The sequence below is a fragment of the Buteo buteo genome, chromosome Z (genome assembly GCF_964188355.1).
Source record: "Buteo buteo chromosome Z, bButBut1.hap1.1, whole genome shotgun sequence".
NCBI classification, from domain to species: Eukaryota; Metazoa; Chordata; class Aves; order Accipitriformes; family Accipitridae; genus Buteo; species Buteo buteo.
The window spans coordinates 65601295-65622747 of NC_134204.1; the positions used below are offsets into that span (position 1 = coordinate 65601295).

General features: G+C 40.6%; 1 protein-coding gene across 5 annotated transcripts in view; it reads right to left on the reverse strand.

The window, feature by feature from the left end:
- Window positions 1-12442: 12442 nt before the first annotated feature.
- Window positions 12443-21453, reverse strand: part of GRAMD2B (GRAM domain containing 2B) — a 33951-nt gene continuing 24940 nt past the window's right edge. For 4 of the 5 annotated variants that reach the window (XM_075019634.1, XM_075019637.1, XM_075019638.1 and 1 more), the window contains exons 10-14: window positions 19983-20105; window positions 19712-19799; window positions 19165-19266; window positions 17271-17364; window positions 12443-13753 (exon numbers count right to left, since the gene is read on the reverse strand). In XM_075019634.1, the coding sequence (XP_074875735.1) occupies window positions 13712-13753; window positions 17271-17364; window positions 19165-19266; window positions 19712-19799; window positions 19983-20105 (449 nt within the window). In that variant the 3' untranslated portion in view covers window positions 12443-13711. The remainder of the gene's footprint in view (window positions 13754-17270; window positions 17365-19164; window positions 19267-19711; window positions 19800-19982; window positions 20106-21453) is intronic. The other variant, XM_075019635.1, reaches the window with a different exon arrangement.

Genomic DNA, 21453 nt, shown 5'->3' on the forward strand with positions numbered 1-21453 from the left:
TTCACCCATTATGTTACTGTTCTCCAGCATTATGGCTCTGTTTTCCTATAACCTGATTTCAGGGTGGGGTTAAAGGGTACAAACAGTGCAAGTTAGATATCCGAGCTTCAGAAGAACGTACATCCTTTCCTTACATTAAAGTGTGGAAAGCTGGAAGTTGTTGGTAATTTTGTTTCGTGCTTCCCTGGCACTGTCCTTACAGCTGTCCCAAACATCCTTAGATGCAGTAGTGAAGTTGGCACTTCCTTAGGGGAGTGTTATAGAGGTAATAAAATGACAGCATGCAAGTTTAAAAACGAGACAGAGGAAGAATGGAGGATAAATACAATGTCTCTTGTTCCTAAGGCTTTTCTTTAATCCCCAAACTACTGCTGAGTGCTTATCTCTTGTCTTTTGTGAATTTTGAGAGGCTACTCACTCATTGGCCTGTGATTTAGACTGACCTATAATGATATAAACCTCTCAGTCCAATGTGGCAGCTGCATTTGAAAAGTACCTAAAAAGTGCAGCACATACCTCTTCTTTGAGTTGTATTTCTTCTAACTCCTTTTTTTTTTTACCACAATTGCTGGTATTTTTAACACATCACCAGAAGTATGCAGGATACTCATATAACCCCAGAATATAAACCTCTTTCTAGCTCATATGTGACTGTATTCACTTACGACTGTATGTGCTTACAGTTGTGTTTGGGAAGTGAGGGATATCTGTTTGCCCCATAAACAGTAAAGGCATTCCTTCCTACTTTGATTTGACCCAGCCGGCACTTGATTTATGGTCTTGGTTTAAGGCAGAACAAATAGCAGAGTAAGGTTATAGTGATGTTTCATGATACTGTGCAAGTCAAACTATCCTTCTAAGGCTGATGAAGTATTAAGTCTTTGTAGGTTGAAAAAACAATGTGAGGATCTTAGCTGAAGGAGAGGGTATGTAGGATCATGGAGTGACAGCAAAGGAGACAGAAACTTATGGCAATAAGGAAAAAGTCAGGGATGGAGCAGAAGGTAGGAAATCTGAAAATGGTGAGTCAAGCATCGCTGTTCCAAAGCAGGCTTAACCAACACTGGCTGCTGTGAGCCTGTCTTGCCTGCTAATTTCCTTTCCATATTTTTTGATTAGCTGTGTTACTGATTTATTTTATTTTCCCTGGCAATTTAATGCTGAAGTGACACGCTGCAAAGTCTGACAAGCACCACAGCTGTGCAAGGGAACCTGCAGGAAGGCAGCAACTGATCACTGGCTGCAGAAAAAGGAAGAGCCATGAAAGTGAGGATGATGAATTCAAAACCACCAGCAAAGGAGGTGGTGAAGCCAAGGTGAAGGAGATGGGCAGCATTGCAGAGGAGAGGGAGGATCCAGTACCAGGATTTTAGGTACTGGGTATAATGTTGGGAACACTGGGGAAGATAAGCTCACACTATTACAAATGGCAGGTGGGGCAGAGTGCACAAAATACGGTAGACTGAAAGAGCATGTTTTTTACTATTGTATAAAGGAACAGAAGGATAAACAAATTACTGGATGAGGAGAACAGGAAAAGCAGCCAGATGTAGTTTAAGCTAACACATAAGGCTGCAATTAGGGCAGATAAAGCATAGACAGGCATATTCACTGTGGAACAATATCATCCTAAACCTCCAAATCGTTGATTGGAGCACAAATCTGGCAGTAGGATGGGCTATCAAAACTGTGATTAAGGGAAAAAAAACACCAACAACATGAAGGAAAACATCTGAGAACAGAAGAAGCATTCTTTTTTTGATGGTTGTGTTTCTCTTAATGTTTTCTTTACTGTAAAAATTGTCCCAATGTCATTCAGAATGTTTTGTGTAAAAAAAAAAAAAAAAAAAAAAAAAAAAAGAAAGAAAACAAAACCAACAACACCCCCCCCCCCAATTTCTTTGTTCTGTGTCTTAAGATCAGCTCTGATGTATTAATCCATGCATTTCAGATCTCTATATTTGTTGGATTTATGTCAGCCAATATTTGCCTAAGTACACTAGCTTGCATGCTGATCATATAATTTACTCTTCTGGCTGTTCACTGCCCCCTTCTTTCTGAACAATAAATACTGAAGGTTCACAGAAAGGCTAACCCTTACTGGTACTTAGCCTGTGTTACTCCATGTTGTGTTGTTCCTACCAGAAATAGTAAATGTGAAGCATACTTTGCACAAGTCTTTTTATGAGTTCTTCAAATCACAAAGTTCCTAATTACTGTGAGAAGTTTGTCATTCCTCAGAGCGTTAGCTTGTTTCTTTGGGGCTTTTTTGAAACTGGGTTAAGACATTGGTATTTCAGAGTCTGCTGGGTTTGCAAAGAGTAAGTCATTTGCTTAGCTTACAATGGCCCTCAGCTAATCAGAAAACATGTTTTGAATTCTGCATTTAAGCTGCTAAGAAAACTTGTTTTGCAATGGGGGTTAAAATATGAGGAAATCGTGGTCTTTCATTATTTGCCTACCAGAGATGAACATGAGTTCTGGCATAGAATTACAGTGGATATGACCCAAGTCAAACCAATTCATTTTTCCCCTGAATGCCTACAGACCAACATGTATTTCCTGTAGCATCATTACTTCACATTTGTTTGAATTGTTTATCTAGTTCATCATTCTGTAGCTTCTCATTCCTCAGCACTGAGGTGAGATTAGTCAACCATTGTTATGGTTCAGTAAATCAACAGAGCAGAAAATATTTGTGCTCTTCTTTTCTCATTATACTGGTTTAACACTGTTTCTGTTTGAACTCTGTACACAAATTCTGTATAATTACTCCAGAATTATATTTGCTGGGGGTGAAGAATCTGGATCTCTATGTATCTCTACCAGGCTACTTAATTAAAACTCGAGGTACTAATTTTTGCTTTCTTCCACTGAGAGAGAATGAATACCGTGAGCACAGCCAAAGCACAAATCCAAGTTCTCCCTCATCGCTGTTGTGAACTACTATTGTTCACCTTTCATTTCCTCTACAGCTCTTCCACAGAAGAGAAGGTGTGAGGAGTTGTATTTTTCTACAATAAGCTATTCTGCTGCTGTACTTGCCAAGAAATGAAAAAGCTGTCTGCCCTTTCTCAGAGCCTGAGCTGCCCTGCTGTGAATGCCTGCACCCACCAGGGCAGCGGGCAGGGCTGGGGAGCAAGCACGCAGGCATGGCCTCCACTCCTGTCCTCCCAGTTTCCCATCAGCAGAGCCCGTTGCTGGGGCCAGAGGTACCAAATAAAGGCCTGATGCTATGTGAAGCACAAACATGATGGCCTGACTGCAGCGTTGCTGAGGGTAAGAGGCAATGTGTGCTCACAGCAGTGCGTGAGCATCTCTGAGAGGTCTGCTCCTGTCTACAAGATTTCCAGAGAAATTATTGTTCTATAGTTACCTGGTACAGTGACTGCAAGGTAAAAGCACAGACATTTCAATATGAAGACAGCTTGCTTCACACAGTTGTGGCCAGAGCACTATAAAGCAGGATTTTGGCTTGTGCATTGAATTAGAGGCTGAACAGAATCTTGGTTAAACTGCTGCCTCATCTTGCTGGTTCCTACACAGGACCTGTACTGCCTTCTGGGACACTGCTGGTTCCTCTGTGACCCTCCAAACTGCCTGGTAGTGAATCAGCTGCTGTCCCGCAGCCTTTGGCTGCCTGATTCAGAGCCAGACCAGGGAATCTCATAAAATCTAGTTGTAACTGTTTTCTTCTATGACTAGGAGTATGTATGTGTGGTATGATGGTCCTATCCAAGCTTGCTCTTAAATATAGATAAGTAAGCACTGCCAAAAGGGAATTAAACATCCAAAGCAGCATTTTCCACACCTACCCACAGCAGATATATGTGGTTTTACCCTGGACAGTCATGATTTTTCCAGTTTCTCCTTCCTCTGCCAAACTGGTTACTCAGATGCTCTGCTTAGCAGAGCTGATGCAGCAGAGGCAATGCAACATACCTTTGCACTCTGGACTTGGCACAAAATAACCCCAGCTGATTTTCCTGGAAGCAAATTAGGGATACTGATGGCACAGCACCACAGGTGTACTGGTGGGCTTGGGAAGCAGCAGCACATTACCAGAAAGGGGGTGTGACAGCAGAGTGGCAGAAGTACTGGTCTTTAATGAAGGCAATTGCTGGCAGGTTGGACAACTGTCACAGTCTGCCTCGCCTAAGTGCTTAGTGGTAGAGGAGATGGAAATGTGCATGTGTCTGAAGTGGCTCAGGCAGCTAGCTGTATCACTAAACCCTTAAGGATCAGGCAATGCTGATTTCTTTACGCTCATATTTAATCTTGGGAAAGACACCAGCTGCTCAACCTTACGAGTGGTGCAATAAATAATAATGTAGCTGGCCACAAGTGGTTTGTGAGGTATCACTCATTCTAAGTGCTAGAGAGGTAGCAGAAAGACAGGTAGTGTAGGTTATTAAAAAACCCCTGCATGCCCCTTGCCTAGCCCATGACTCATGCTATTGCTAATAAAATCCCAGGTCAGCAACTTACTCATCAGCCAGCCCTAGGAGAGAAACAGGCCAATGGCATGTCACTTAGAGGAACAAGAAGGACTGAGCCTGCAACAGAGGTGCGAATGGATATTTTATTTTGTTGGGCTCATTTGCACTTCCTGAACTGTGTCCTCACTATGCCAACTAGATTTTGGTAGTAAAATTACTGACTTTTTTTTCCTCAAGAAACCTATATTGAAAGTAGCAGCTTGGCAGCAACTTGCACAGTGCTGCTTCTCAGGTGTTGTCATTTGCACTGCTGCCAAAAGGCTGACAGTGCCCTGAGCCAGAAGCCACTCTTTGCTCAGACCTCTGAGCCAGTACACACCCATCCACTGCAGCAATTCACACTTAAATTGCATTATCATATGTGTTATACAATTGTATGTGATATAAAGCAGTGGCAAATGCCCTGGGAGTCCAAATAAAGACCATCACATTACAGAGACTTTCGTCCTTTGGACAATTTCTTGATCATAAATTGATCAGATAATCTAGGCTGCTAATACTTACTTTTTGATGGGGCAGATTTTCTACTGACTTTCTCAGTAAGGTTGCCAAAATTTGTTCTTGACTGATGACAGATACAAGGACAAATACGTGAGAGGAAACATCATTAATTCATTTCAGCACATAAAAGATCTGTGTTTCCTTTGCTCAAATTGCACATCCTCATTACTCTGCTATGATGGCAAACTTCTGCACCACTTAATGTTACACAACTTTCATCCCAGCATGGTTGATAAGAATGCTGCAGTCTCCTGTCATGAGGCTGCGGCTGTTAACCTGTGTGCAAGCTTATTTCCTTGTGAAATTTTTTGCGTCAAGTTCAACATAGGGAGGAATAGTTACCACTTCCTAGGGCTTCCCCAGTCCCTGATGGGACCAATGTGGGATAAGCATCCACTAGAAGCACTTCCCCTCACCCCACAGCAGTGGCACGTAGCTTTAAGTGGTGGTATCACCAGGAAAAGTAACATCTAGCAAAATGGTGAAATAATTGGGGATTTAAAATTTTCCCAGTGAAGGTACATTATGGTAGGACTTTGCCTGGGGGGCGATGAGAGCGGAACTGTTCTGCTGCATGGGGCACTTCCCCAGGCAGAGTCAGGAAAGGGCAGTAGGGGAAATCCTGTACTGCTCTGAGCTTTCCAAGTCCAGGCTCCCAAGCACCCTTCTAGGATGGCCCAGGACACCAGGCAATAATAATTCAGTGGCTAAAGCAGCATGGTTGTTATGTGCTCACTCATCCATGCTTGGGGTGTATTGTAACAAGTTTTTACTTGTTGGAAAAACTGTCAGAGAGAAAAAAAACCACCAGCATGTTCTATGATTTAGATATTAACATCTCTGTTTTTCTAACGTAATTTGAATACATCTGGTTTTGCAGTACATTCTTGCACATATTGTAAAAGAAAGAATGAATCAATTCAGACCAGAATAAATACCCACACTCTGGAAATCAAACTAGCTTAAAGATCCCTCAGTCTGAGAGCTGAAAAAAAAAAAGGTAGGTTTCAGAAAGACAGAAAAAAAGCTTTTGACAAGAACACTGTATAGTACACTGTGCAGTTGTTACTGTATATCATTTCCAACACAATAAGAACCACATTTTTTTTCACCAAATGCAGAAACATAAATGGAATTTCTAGTATTAGTTTAAAGAGCTTATTATAAACATTAAAACAGACCCAGGATTTGATGGCTCTGCTTCTTATAGCAGAGCAGAGCTGACTCATGAAAAAGAAGTGCATGGGAAAAGAAAACTGGTGAGCAGAGAAGGTAAGAGATGAGGGAGATGATTTGTGTTTGGTGTTGGTGCCTGGAGACTCATTTCACTATCTAAAACAAGGAGGAAATAATCCAATGAAGCGTGTCAGCATATAGCCTTGCTTTTGCAGGAGAAAAATGAATATTGCACTTAGCTTACAGTCCATATTGTCCTGCTGTGTATTTGCTATGATGACAGACATGGCTTCCAACTTTGACATTAAAGGCAGTTGCAACTTTAAAAAAAAAAAATTATTTCCATAGGTTGTAAATAGTAATACAGGACTGATTGTGCTAGGTAACTCCATCTGCTTCCTGAGGGAACACAAAAAAACCCCCAACCACAGGACAAATACCTTATTCTTTGATAATACTCCATTGCCATATATTAAGAGTAGTTTTCTCTGATGCTTACAGCTGAGGAGTGCAACCAGAGTTGTGCGGAAGCCTAAGTTATCACTGCTGATGCATTTGGTCCCTCTCACTCATCTGTGCCCATGGCTCCTTGGGTAAGCACAGAGGTACAGGGCAGGTGTACAGAGAAATCGTCTCAGAATATTGCAGTTTCTAATGTTGTTTCACTTTTTGTGGAATAAAATTACAGAAAACGATAGAGGGGAAAAGTAGTAATGTCAGCAAAAATCCTAAAATACTATTATTTCAGGCATTGCTCAACAGGCCTGTCTTTGATATTAGGCTGTCTTACAGACCCTTCTTCACATGTCTGGTGGAAAATTAACTATTTTTGGATGGGTTACTATTTAGCAGATCAGTTTTTGGATCCCGGTTACATCTGGTAGCACAAGAAGGGAAATGGAGGCAGAGAATAGGCTATAAGCAGAAGGAGGGAGTAACTAAGTATGAGAGCTCCCAACAACCAGCTCTAAGCAGCCTCATTTCTTTAGTCCTAACCCCAATCCACCTCTTGTGCTTTCATTAGTTCAATTAGACCCCAAACCACAAATTGTTTTTCATGGGAGGAGTTACTGTGATGGTCAAAGCGTGACTTCAGAACCAGAAATGTATAAAGGGACTTGTAAGAGAAGTGTGGAAGATGTGTTACCACAATCAACAAGTTTGTCTTTCAGCTCTACAACCATATTCCTTACAGCCATTACCATTGATCAGAGACTTTAGAAGGCTAACCCTTTCCAAATCAGCTAATGTAGATTTTTTTCTTTCCATGTGTGCTGTTAGTGGCAATGCTTGAAACTGTTTTGGCAGAAAACATGGGACGTCTCTTCACACTCGTTTCATAAGCCAGTGTCATAAAGCGTTTATTTTTCACATGATTCACCTGTGAGAGAAGGTTCATGGTTCATTACATAGTTGTGGAAACAGCTGTTAGCACATGCTGACTTTCTTCCGACTTTGTCCTTGCTCCAGAATGCGGCCACGTGTGCATATTGCTACAACAGCAAGCTGTAAGTGTGGGAAGGATTCAGAGCTGCCCTGTGTGCCAAGTCCAGCATGTAAGGTTATAATTAAGTTACTCATTACCTTTTCTTCTTGGAAGGAGCCCTTATCTATCTATCTGTAGATAGTGGGAAGAGCAGGTTTTTAATTTTGTACTTGACAGCACATTGGCATGATTTTCCTTTAATCTCCTGCTAAGCACTGCTAAAATGCCTAGTCAGTGGAAAATTACCTTATCAATGCCATTAAGTGAGAACAGCAGTTGAAGAGGCCTTGACTGTACAGTCCAAACTACCTGCATTGCCAAAGACTAATAAATCCTTGTTATGAAGCTTAATATAGAATGTCACACCTCCAGAATAGGATGCAGTTATTATATCATCATGCATCATGACATGAGCTTGCTGTTTGTTATGTAAAGCCTGGCAAAAGATCTCTTTTCAACTTTAAGAATGTAATGAACTTTTAAGGAGTATCGCAATGAACTCAGTACAGAAACTGGCAAGGCAAGGTCACATACACAATAACATACACTGGCACAGGCTCCACACACAACGGACCAAAGCAGAAAACAAATGGGGGTGTGGGGGAAGAGCTACCTAGACCAAATTCACAGAGGCTGGGAGCTAGCAAGCCTAGTGAGTATGAAATCCATATGGAGGGCAATAATTTCTAGGACACTTTCTTCAGGGAGGTAATTTCCAAGTTTTTTTGGCACAGATGTCTACTTAGTAAACAAACATCCAACTCAGGGTGGTTACTCCTTCCACCAACAGTTACACGCTTAGAAAGGTGTTTGGACTTCCCAGGAGAGGGAAGATTTTTGGCAAAAATACCGCCCATTGTGGGCAAAAAAGGTGAAGTGATTCATGCAAAGCATTTGTAACTTCAATAAGGGGGTAGCTGGAATATTCTTATACTTTTTGTATTAGAAACACAAGCTCGGGGAAGGCTTCGCTAACATATGATTGCCTTGGATTCCCGCTTGAAGTCTGCTTGCTAAGATGCTGCAGCCTGACCACTTGTTTGTAAATTATAATAGAGATGATACCAGGTACGGAAGAAAGACAAAAGCTGCTGATTATTATACCAATCCTGCTGAATCCTCTCAGACCACTTTTCTAATCAGCTCCTTCTTGGGATCATCCCCTTTGAGGGTCCTACCAATAGCAGGTGTAGACAAGGGCTCCTAACCACAGTGCACTAAGGATGAAAGCCTAGTCACCGAAATCATTTTAGGTTTAATCTAAGCTGAGTAGGCACAGTATCACTGGCCAGTTTGACTAAATGGAAACTTGAGGGTCAGTAGAAGCCACTAGGAGGAAAACCAGAAGGTCTAAAAAACAACTATGTATATATCAGTGAAATACCTATATTTTGGACAGGAATAGTTACACACATCATAACATTGTGTGAAGCTCAGGGAATAAATTCTCATTAGTGCTGCTGAGTTAGTGCATATAGTGTACATTGTTTTATTACATGCATTTCACTGATTTTTTGTTGAAATCCAGGAAGGCTACTGATAAACAGGAAATAAGAGACAATTAAATGAAATTTACTGGCATATATTTTGTTGTGGCTGTTTGCTGAACAACAGGCCATCATGAAACTCTACAATTATAAAATTGTATTACACTGATTTTATAACCCAGGAAAGCAAAAAAAATCCATCCCTTTTGTAAAGTCTCATTACATGCAACCATGTTTAGCAGAAAGCTCCACTGGGTTCAAACCATAAACCTACAAGTGTCAGTAAATGAGATTAGTCAATTTTCCCCCTTGAGCAAATTTGCCTGTCAGACTTAGATAGTCTCACCAGGCAAACTGAAAGCAGGTGCTGGCAAAATCCTTTCAAATGACATTATTCCTCTGCTGTTTACAGAAGCATACACACAGGCACTGAGCACAAAAGGAACTGTTTGCTCAGTTTAACTGTTGGCTCAGTTTTCTGTCTAAATAGCCAGCTTTTTCATGATCTTCATTGCATGTCACACCTGTTCTCTAAATGCAAAAAATCCTATGTTCTTGGGAACCTCACTAGCAGCTGCAGCTGAACCAGCTGAGCAATAGCCCGCAAAGGCCTAGATAACACCAACCTGGAGATTTATTTAGCGTTTGTCAGCTAACTATTTGGTGGAAGCTTGGAAATGAAAGTGTGGGCATAGCAGTAAGCTGAGAGCATTACTACAGACCTGCATGAAGGTTCAGGTGAAAGCAGTGATAGTACTTAATTCAAACTCAAACACACAAAATTGTTCATCTTTTCTGCGAATGCTAATGGGAGTTACTACCTTTCATGTTCTGCTGAGAAGGGGCTTTATAATATTTCCCCTTCTTAGAGTGCTAGCTGCATCCTTTGCACTGTCACAAACCAAATACCCCTCAGCAAAAGCCAGTTCAGAACTAATTTGGCAGAAAACTAATTCAACAATGCCTCAACCCAACCCGCATCTCCAAATCCACATTACTTTCCTCATTTCTGCTATCTGTGACAATGCACAAGAAAGTAACAACTGGGAATAAGGAAGAGTGGAGAAACAGAAAGGAGGACTCTTCCTCTTGATGGCAGCCTGAAGATAGATGAATTCCAAAACATATGGAAATCATGCCTATAATATATTTCCATGTTTCTCCCCACTGCCCCGCACCCAGTGACTATTAGCTATTTGGTACACATTCATAACAGTGAGGTGGAGAAAAACACTTTAAATTAGTCTTGCCAGGACAGGATGTAAGGAGTCCACTTGCTGCACATTGGCAGAATCTATGGGGAAAAGTCAGGTCTTGTCCATGGTTCCTACCCACAACTACAAAAGTGTCTTGGGAGTTTCCTCAAAATTCATTTTCTGAGAAAGAAAATCAAGCATCTGTTTGTTTGGTTTTTTCCCTTAGAATAAGCGCTCATGTAACTGAAGAAGGTTGGGCTAAGATTGTTAAGAAAAAATAATTGGGTCACCAATTACAACTAGAGAAAACACTAGTGATGTGCCCCTGTTGCCTTCCATACATCTGCAGTTTCAAAGTGTCTTGCCAGAACCTGGTACTACTACTAGGTCCCTCATGGCTGGTGGAACCCAGTTGTTTGTTATTCCAGCCTCTATGCTGTGAGGGACAACAGACAGAAAAAATTGGAAAAACAAAGCCAAAAGAGTATGAAAATTGGCTTTTAACATCAGATTTCCAGGCAGCCTATGCAGCAAAGTATAAGTGATTATTATTAACACTGTGTGCTAAACACATGGCATAGATTTCCGACTTCCCTGAAGTTGCACATCTTTCCCACCTATTTCTGCAAACTAGCACTTCACCTTTGCCAAACAGCAAAAACCCCTCCTTGCAGCCTTTGTTTGCACTACCTACCACAGATGCTGGGAGGAGAAGCCCCCTTACTCTTTGCCCGACTCTCACCCTCGCAGGAAGCAGCTTTTACTTGCTCATCGCTGCTGTTGGTACTTCCCTCCCAAACAGGATTGGGGCAAACCCCTCCTCTTCAGTCATAAAATTGAATCACAGGACTGAAACCACTCCACGCACACTTCTAAATTTTGTCCCCACAGGGTCTTGCATGCACTCTGTCTCCCAGTTTGGAAGTACTGCAGTACTACACACTGGCCAACTGCGCACTGACTCCCGAACAGTAGGACATCCTTGAGACATCCTCCTCCTCCTCCCTCTAGGAAAAGGAGGAATGAAGGTACCAGCTGAAGAGCAGAGAAGAGGTGGCCACACTGACTTGCGTTAGTGAGCTGATGTGACCACAGAGTCACAAGCACGAAGCACCAGTCCTTTCTTTGGAGTGTAATTTGCTTCTCTTCCATTTGAAAGACGCTGTTACACCTTTGTTCAGACTCACCTCCCCTGGCACGCTGCCACAACGGGCTAAAGGGCATGCATCCACCTCTGATTACTCATTCACTCTGGTAATTATTTTGTTCGCTTATGGCTAATGATAAGGGGTGAGCCTGTCTGCTTTACATAAGGCACGTGCCAAATACTATCTCTCTCCCCTTGTTTTCCTATAGCAAAGCACATCCTTGCTGATGTAATGGAGTAACAGTAACTCAGTTCAGCTGCTGGATATAATCAAGTTTCCTTGATAAAGGTGACCTGTGGCATCAATTTTTAAACCATAAACAGAACTACAGACTTCTGTTACTGATACAGAATTAAAAGGGAGGGAAGTAGAAAAGAAGGGAGACGATGAGGTCAGAGTCCAAAACACCTCATAAGCTGTGTAACTGGAAGAAAAAGAGAGTAGGGAAAAGGACGGAAAAAGAAGAAAAAAAAAAGTTACTTCTTAGTTTTCTTGTGAAACTAAGTATTCCAATAAATCTCATGATAGCTGAGGAAAGAAAGGCAGAGGCTGCAACAGGGAGAACAGTCAAATCTCAGATTTCTGACAGACCATGTTCAGATGGAATCTTGAGCCAGGCAGACACATTACAGAGCACAAAGGGCTCTCTAAGCTGCCTCGACATTACAGTACTCATCCAATATCCACTTCAGAAAACTATTAAAATTTCCTCAGAACTCTGGGGGCCAAATTTGCTCCTACTGTTCTGTCACTGCAGTCTGGGAAGACCTTGAGTACAGCTGAGTAGGAGGAAGCACATCAGCAGGATGCAGTTCTAACCCTTTGTGTTGGGTACTGGGTTTTGCACAAACTTTGTGCTGTGAGGTATGAGCCTCGTGAACATGAGTAATGTATTTGACTAAAACTGATGGATGGAATTGAGTTCATCCAAATTATAGTACAGAGTTGCTTGTTTTAAAAAAGTTTATTTAAATAAAGTAGGTACATTTCACAGAAATGGTTATAAAATGCATAGCATATTATAAACAATACTGTTACTTTAAAGATACTAGTTGTTATTATCCTAAATGCTGCTTTTTAAAAACTAACCAGCCTGCCTGGTGAATCAGAAAGCTAAAAATCCCCAGTTATCCCATCTTAGGCACTGTGAAAAAAAATAGTATGATATAACAAAGCAGGTGTCCACTTTTTTCATTCACTCTACTGATTGTTTGTATTGCTGCATCATTAATTCGCCAGTTCCTATTATGTGGAAATATCTGGTCCCTGGAGTCACATACCAAGACTAGATTTCCATCAACTGGAACAGAAATTGCACTCGCTCAGCCAAACAAAACCCCATGCAACTCTAAAGAAAGCTGACTGAAGGTCTTCATACCAATTAACTTAATGGACAGAGACTGTATGTGTGAACAAAAAACCTAGCAGTTTTTCGAAGCTGTGCACACCCATACTGCTACTCACAAGCAACTTGATTCTAAGTCATGAAGTCCATACATATTTCAAGCTTGACTTCAGTGGAAATTGAATGCCCAGTAGGAACAGACCTTACCCTCATCGGTGATGCAATGCCATAGAAAGTGGAATTGAGCCTTTTTTACAGCACTTGAGAACTGAGCACACCTTGAACATTCAGAACTTCACATAATCAAATCCAGAGGTGTCTATTTTCTAATCTTTGGGATGCCAGGGCACAAAGAAGTAAAAATGAAGAGCACAGCACCGATCATAACCACAGCTGAGAGAGATACCAGCTCATTCACACAACACTTCAGCACATAAGTCATGACTGAAATTCTTCCCATTTATGCTTCTATGACAATAGGCAGAAAGCAAATGCTGAGGTAAAAGGAGGTGCACCAGGTTTGCACTGGTGTAAGTGATCCTAGACTCAAGCAAGTTATAAAATCCATTAATTCACACACAATAGAGAAGGAAAAATCCCCTTATTTTCAAAACACACAGATACATGTAGATCAAAACATATATGTTTTCAAAACACATAGATATGTGTAGATCAAAACATATGTTTTCAAAACATATAGATACATGCTCAAGAATAAACTGACTTTCTGCATCATGACATGAGCTTTACAGTAGTTTAAGCTTGGCTTGGACTGAAAATAAAGAAGCTTGAACTCTGACCAGCAGAGCTCCTTTGGAACCGTTTGTCAAGAGAGAAGAATGAGGTCTGAGGCAGTCCAAGAACATCGATGTTTCATTCACCATCTTCAAGTAGTTTTTGTAAGTTGTTCTGTATCTTAGAAAAAGAGAGAAAAATAACTGGGAGGCAGGAAGTATTATACTGCATTAAAAAAAAAAAAAAAAAATCAAGACATACTCTTCAATATACTCTGTGTGCATGTTAATTCTATCACAACTATTCATACCAATGGTAGTCATGTTAAATGCTTCCTGCACTAGAGTCAAACGAAACATTTGGATACAATCAGCCAGCAGCACACCTAGCTTTCATATTACAAGTATCTCCTGCAATTTCCTCCTCTCTCCTTCATTAGGTCTGAGAAAATAAGGTAGAAAAAACACGAGGTCTAGAAAAGAAGGGACAAAAAACCCCATTATTTCAAACTTGATCAAAACCCAGTAAAAGCCTCAAACTTCAAAGTCGCAGCTCTTACATTTAAGTAGATAATTCAAATAGTTTTGTAATGGCTTCAACTACATGGCTGGCTATGAAGTGTGCAGCAAAATAAGGTCTTCTAACCACTAGCAGACATGTACCATTTGCCAGATTTAGTGTACTGATTGTGGATTATCTTCCCTTAGTTATACTGAAGGCAATGCCAGCCAGTCACATGCTCAAGGATGATTTGCACAGACCTATTTTACACAGCCTATTTATCCTCTTTTCATCTCCTTGCCCTTGAAAGCAGAGAGGGGGAAATAACCCCTAGCACCCATTCTCTATGTCTTAGTAACTAGCAGTCACTGGCTACAGAAGGTTTAGTCACAGCTACTTTCAGGCTTTAATTTGAGGAGCCATTGTACTTCCTGTTCAAGGATACTACTTCCTAATCCTACCTCATAATTTCTAGCCCAGATGCACACCTTTTTCAAGAGGTGCATTTTGGGAAAAGGAAAACAGTAAGCGCCTGATTTTGTAAGAGTCACTTAACGCACACACAGGAATTTCCTTTTAACAAGCTACGTTAGAGTAAGGGAACGAGTAACATCAGGCCACATTTTCCCTCCCTCAATGTAATGCCTTATCCTCTGATAGACATGGTGCATTTTAACAACTTGTTAAATACACTTAAATGCCAAAGTAAAATTCTGCTAAGCTATGGTAATTCCTTGGCTCCAAGTATAAAGTAGAGCTTGTAAAAATCACAAGGTCACACTGAAAAAGTCATTGCAACATACTCTTGCACTAAACATTTTTTAACCCAGATAATTTCTGTGCTCTAGTTTACAATGCTGTGGTCGCACAGGAAGCAAGGGGAGAGATGACAAGTTACACTGGAACTTTTATGCTCCCTTTGCTGCTGAAGCCAGCTGCAGCCAATTACTAGCACTTTTCACTCAGGCCTATGACACAGTTCAGCAACTGCCATCACTTTGCTCAGAGAACATAAAGCTACTACATTTCTACCAGTTTTTCAGTACAAGAGTAGGGTCAAACATCCTGTTCTAACCACTGCTCATCTAGAGTAGAGAGGACCAGGATGTTGCAATATGCAGCTACAGGCAATACTCATTTAGCTTGCATGCACAGCAGTTGATTGTCGAGTATTTGACAAATACAAGGTAAGACTTTAAGGGTCCAATCCTGTAGACAGTAACTGAAAAAAGCATGTAACTTAAGACTCTAATTCAGGACAGAGGATCACTTCTCTGGGAATAGCTGAATGATCTGACCATCCAGCTGCCTTTTAGTGTGTCTCCAAGCAGAGACTATATAAGGGAGTGGGAAAGTGCCTAGCTTTGCTGCAAAAAGGGCTGGCTGGCTTCCAACTGAAATGAAGCAACAGCTCCCATGAACCATCTTGCCAGCCTGTCCCAAACAGCTGGAAAGCAGTAACCTCTTAAATGACCTGATTTGGCTAAAGATTGTATCTGGTAATCATCTGGGAAGCATTTTCCCCTTGTATTCATATCTTTATTATCCAGAGCACACAAAGGGTTATGCTAACATTACTCTAGACTTCCAGAGCCAAGGGGGTGGAAATGGGGGGGGAGGGAGAAACCTCTTTTTGGCAGTCTTTGTAAAACCTATACCACAGAGGTAAAACCGGTATTATAAAATCCTAGCTTTACACTATTTGAGAAACTTGGTTTGAGAAAAAAAGGTGTTAAAAAACCTTGGCATGCACTCAGTATTAGAAACAGAGGCAAAAATATCCCATGTGACTTCAGCACATAGGAATTCAAGTAAATTTTGTTTTTTGCTCCACTAATACTTTTTTCCATGCTTGGACAGTGCTTGGCGGCAGCTGCTGTGGGAAGAGGCCAGGGGCTGCCCTGTGTTGGACTGCAGCCTCCAATGGACCCACTGCAGGCACAGCTGAGCCCCTCAGCCAAGATGGTGGTGGAGCTTCTGGGAGAGTGGCGTTTTTCCCCTTTATTAAATACAGAGACAGAAGGAGAGTAAATGGGCGAGAAATAGCAGAAGGAACACCAAGGTCTGAGAAGGAAGAAAAGGAAGAGGTGTTCCATGGCAGAGAAGATGTCCACGCTGCAGCCCACAGAGAACCCGTGCCAGAGCAGGCAGCTATTTCCTGAAGAACTGGAGCCCCTGGAAGAGCGAACACTGCAGCAGGGGGAAAATGGGGGAAGAAAGGAGCAGCAGAGAGAAAGTTGTTATGTAGAGATTGTAACCCCCCACCAGCCCCACTTGGGGGGTAGGGAGTGGGGAGCAAAGGATTGAAAGTTGAGCCTAGGGCAGGGGGGAGGAAAGGTGGTGTTCTATCATTTGTCCTTGTTCCTCACTACCCAAATCTACATTAACTGGTACTATATTAAGTTGATTTTCCCCAAGTCAAGTTTGTTTTGCCTGCAATGGTAACTGGTAAGTGATCTCCCTGCCTTTACCTTGAGACACAAGCTTTCTCATCCTATTTTCACCCCCTGCCCTGCTAGGAAAGGGGAGTGAGAGAACAGCTGGGTGGGCATCTGACTGCTGGCCAAGGTTAGCCCACCACAACAGCTGAAGTGGAAATAAGGTCTGCACAACCACTCTTGTTTTGCATCGGTTTCCAATTTAAGTCAGCAAGTGCATTTAGTTTTGCAATTAGAGGATGGTAAAAAGTAAAGGTTGGGTATTGGGAATTAGACAACTGGTGCAGTAGCATTTCACTTGTGTTATTGAAGTGAAACAGGCAGATTCCAGCCACTTCATAGTAGGAGGCTGACTACAGATGAAAGTCAGCATCATTTTTCTTAATCAAAAACCAAAACTGAAACAAAAACCCCAGATGGAAAAGTTCATCAAATAGTAATAAAGTTTAAGTTCAGAATCCTTAGCTTTGATGGACAAAAAAAAAATTGAGATCATTACATGCAGTAATCACCCCTGAAGTATCCAGTTTATTAGTATTCCTGGTTGTAAGCCTCAGCTCAAGGCAAAACATTTACTCATACCAATGCTTGTACTGGGGCTAATTTATAGCCCAAAAAAGTCCTTTGTCTAGGAAAACCTGCCAGCTTCTGGTATCAAATCTGGGGGTAACTTGGCACTTTTCAAAATAACAGACTATAGAAATTCAGCAAGAACCTGATTAGTGTATCAGCATTTGCATTATATCATAGAAAGTTACCTTTTCCAATTTTATAAGATTAGCAGTTAACTCATCACAAAGGGCATCAGCATTAATTTGCAGATGAGATCCCAAACCTTGGCGCACTGTATGTCTGTCAAACAGAACGAAGAAGTAAGTGTGGCAGAAGCAAAAAAGAGGAAAACAGAACTGAGAGATAAATGTAGAAGAAAATACAGTGGCAACATTGTGAACTGTACTTCTTTACAGAAACAAAGAGCTAAGTCACTTCTGCACTCTTGACTACATTCTTTATGTGGTCTCATTCTCCAGAAGTTTGGATGGAAAACTTTACAGCTATTTGCACTGGAAATAAATTGAAAAGCTGCCTAAGTTCCATGTCCTGTGACTTGGAGGAAATAAAAAAGCCCAACCCCTCGACACTGTATAAGTGCACATTAGATCATCCTGGATCTTGTTCTTTTTGGGATCAAAGCAACAGAAAACAAGACTTTCTTGTGTAAGAGTGCTTCAGAAGAGGGATGCAGTGTCCTGCTAAGAAAAACGTGCCAGAGTGGGAAAATGGCTTTTGACATTGCCTACTATTAGAGGCAGGTTTACCCTTCTCCTTGCGTTATTGGTAAAATATAAATGCAAGCCTGTTTAAGATAAAGAACCATTTTCTTCATATTTGTTCTTTATCAAGAACCTAGCTCTGTCTTCTGACACATGTATACAAGCCCTACTGCTTTCCACAGAAGACAGCTGAGAGCAGTTGCATCCTAAGCAGCACCATCATTGTTCAATATGGCCACAAGTGCATTGTCAGAGTGACCTGTTTGTCATGCATGAGTCAAAGAAAGCTGAATTAACAAGCACACTTATTCAAGAGGTTGCTACAGGTTTGAAACACTTTGGAGACAGTTCCACCCAGCCTTGGTATGGCTCTGTCTTGAATTTTATTCTCCCCCTCTGTTTTTCAGGTGGTGCTTCTCCAGCTGTCAGCATTCCCACTCATGCTGCATGTGGCACAGGTTTTGCACTCTGATTTACAATTACTTTCGAAGCCATGTTTTTCAGAGCAGCCCAGAAAGAAGGAAGTTATAAGAAGAGGAGAAGAGTTAATGCAAAATTTAATGCTGAGTAAACTGATAGAGTATTCTCAGCAGTATCCAGTCAACTGCCTTCTGTCCTAAAAGAAGAGCAGGAAGCTGATACAACTTACAGTGGCATACTGCTGTGGCGTATGCCCCTGCACTGCCTCTCCATTTGATGTTTGAGCATTTCCTATCCACACAACATGGAGATTAAAAAAAAAAAAAAAAAAAAAAAAAAGCAGGGGCAGATGACATCCATGACTAGCTACGGAATGGAACTATCTATGGAACTATGGCCCCTTGCCCTATTTCCTCTTCAAATACACAAACAACATTCCCTTGGTGTGTTTGGATTTTTTTTGTTTGGTTTGGTTTTGTGGTTTATTTTATTTTTATTTTAGCAAGAGAGGATGTCAGTTTCTAAAGAGAATACAGGCAGCCCAAAGCTTTAGAAAACATTATACAAACAAGTCAGATGTGTTAGCCCAAAGATAATGAAGTACCTTCTGTAATCTTAGGCTAATCAAATGACATTAAGACTGAAGATAGAAGTTATACCTTTTCCACAGAATCATTGCTCTGGAAAGGAGCTGCTCACTTCAGCAGTTTACACTGAAGTTACTCAGAGCAATCTGAAACATTCTCAAAGCAGTAGTACACCACGATATATCACATTTGTACTAAAAGTCTTAAACAGAAAGCTGTGAGATGAGGCTAGTACAGATACAAGAACTACAGGACACTAAAGTATCACAAGGGCACTACAGTATCATCATGGTTTCTGAAGAAAATAGATGAACATGACAGAAACTGGAAAAAGATTTTAAACCCCCAAAATTTTAAAGTGTGTATCTTACTCCTTAATATGTGAATCAAAGGATGTGATGGAAATAAGACGTTCCTCCAGGACACTGATTTTATATCTCATGTAGAAGGTAGAAAATATTAATACACAAACACTGTAAGAGAGAAAAATAAGGTACATCAGTTAATGGAAACTTTAGAGGTACCTGACAAATTTAATGTTAAAAACCATTTCAATTGTTACTTTTACATGTTGAATAATAAAGGTGTCATTCTTAGAAGCACCTCAGGAATACCCATCAGTGGCATTCAGACAATTATGAAAGCAAAGCCATACTCAAGGCTGAGATTAAGTGACATAAAATGAACTTGCAAGCAGTTAAACTCTTTTAACATTTCCTGAAACAGAAGATCCTTTGCTTTTAAAAGTAAAAGGCCTGTTAAGTAAGCCTGCCCCAGCATTTCTACTTCTGAAAAATATAAAGGCCATGCTTCCCAATAATTTCCTTTTTTTCCAAGTGAAGCTTAGATTATATTAGTCTATGTAAACATAAGAAAATCCTCCTATTTTGACAATCTTAGTATTAATTGCTAACTTACAGAACTGCGTAAAATATAAGTACGTGGTTCAGAGATAAGAGCTTCTGGGACTTCACTTTGTGGAAGAACCTGAAGGCTTCAGAATGGTCTGGGAGGAAAAGAACGAAGTGTTACTTTGATCAAAGCAGATCACAGCATACAGTGTTTTGAAGCATGCAACAGGTAATACAAGAGGGATAAACAAGAAAGAGATCTTCCAAATTATGTGAACCGTCATAACTATGCAAACTTATGTCAATTAATTCCAGCTGAATATCTGCCCTTAATTTACCATTTCGCAGACTGTTTCGGGCTTTTCCGTCAGGTCCTCGTTTACTGTGTGCATCTGAACGGACAGACTTTGCCTCAGCCTTGGAAACTTTCAGGTGAGTCTGTGTCTCAACAACATGATAATCTGTCAAAAGCAGGATTTTTAATAAAGCTGAAATACGAAGTTGAAGGAAGCTATTGGTATCTTAAGTTAGTCAAGAAGTAGGGGAAGAGGAGGATTTTAAAAGGTGCATTTCTTGACTTGGATAGAAAGCAGCAGGGTTCAGTAGCCTTAAAACAGTTTACATAGTAATTCCACATCATTGCAAAATATAAATAACCACGTGGACTGGAAGAGGATGATGTATGCTGCATTTACATTTCCAGATCCTTTGAAAGATGGCAACCTGTGCAAACTTTGAAGGTTATCACTGAATTTCCAGTCAGAAGATTATACAGACACAAAAGTCATCTCTCAAAAGGACTGAATATGCTAGAGTAATGATTCCAAATGACTGTAATACCAACATCAAATGGAAATATTGCATTGTTACTTTAAAAAGGAGATTATAGCTCCCTTTCCTGACTGTTTTTTAAATGCAGACAATGTCTTGAAAGAGATGGGACAGAAAAATCCAGTCACACTTGGTTTTGTTCATGCTTTACTTGCATGCCCTGGACTGCTCTAATGATGCACAAGAAACAGAATCACAAGTGACAGATGTGCTCTCCCCCCACTCCTCAATTCTTTTTCCTAGTGTGATTCTTTAACTGGATATTGGTGTTTTGCTTGTGGAAAAAGAAAACAGAAAGGTTTGAAGTAGTTACTAGCCATAAGGAAGTAAGACAGCAAGTTAAATCTTCATACAGAAGCATTCATGTGGCAAGCGATGACACCACAATTTAGTTACTGCTTCACAACCACCACCAAACAATTAAAAATACATAAATACACAGAGAGTAAATATCAAAGACCAATGAAAGCAAATAGCCCCAAATCATACCACTGAACAAAAGACACACAGCAAAAAAGAGAAGTTAATTAAAACTACCATGACAGAAAACTGCCATAAAAAAACCTGTAGTGTTTCATTTGAAAGTAATGGTAAATGTTTCTTATTATACAAATTTGTTTATAGTCAAGATGGAACCCAGAGTAGTAACAGGATAACACATTAATATGTTAATATATATTAATTGTACAGCAGAATAATACCCTAGGTTTTGCTAATAACATTCAGCATGTGCTACATAAAACAAGTTCTGCTGTACTTATGGACTTATATGCAGTGAGTTTCTACACAGCATTCCTGCTAATTAGGTGAAGAACTTGAGGCATAAGAGATTACAAACAGCAGTGTTAAGAAAGAACAACTTTGAACAGTATCTTCAAGTGTCTTAACTGCAAAGAATAAAATGAGGATTTAAAAAAACAAACCCACAAAAACACACACCAAAAATAACTTTTTTTTAGTGAGCAAAAGCCACCATGG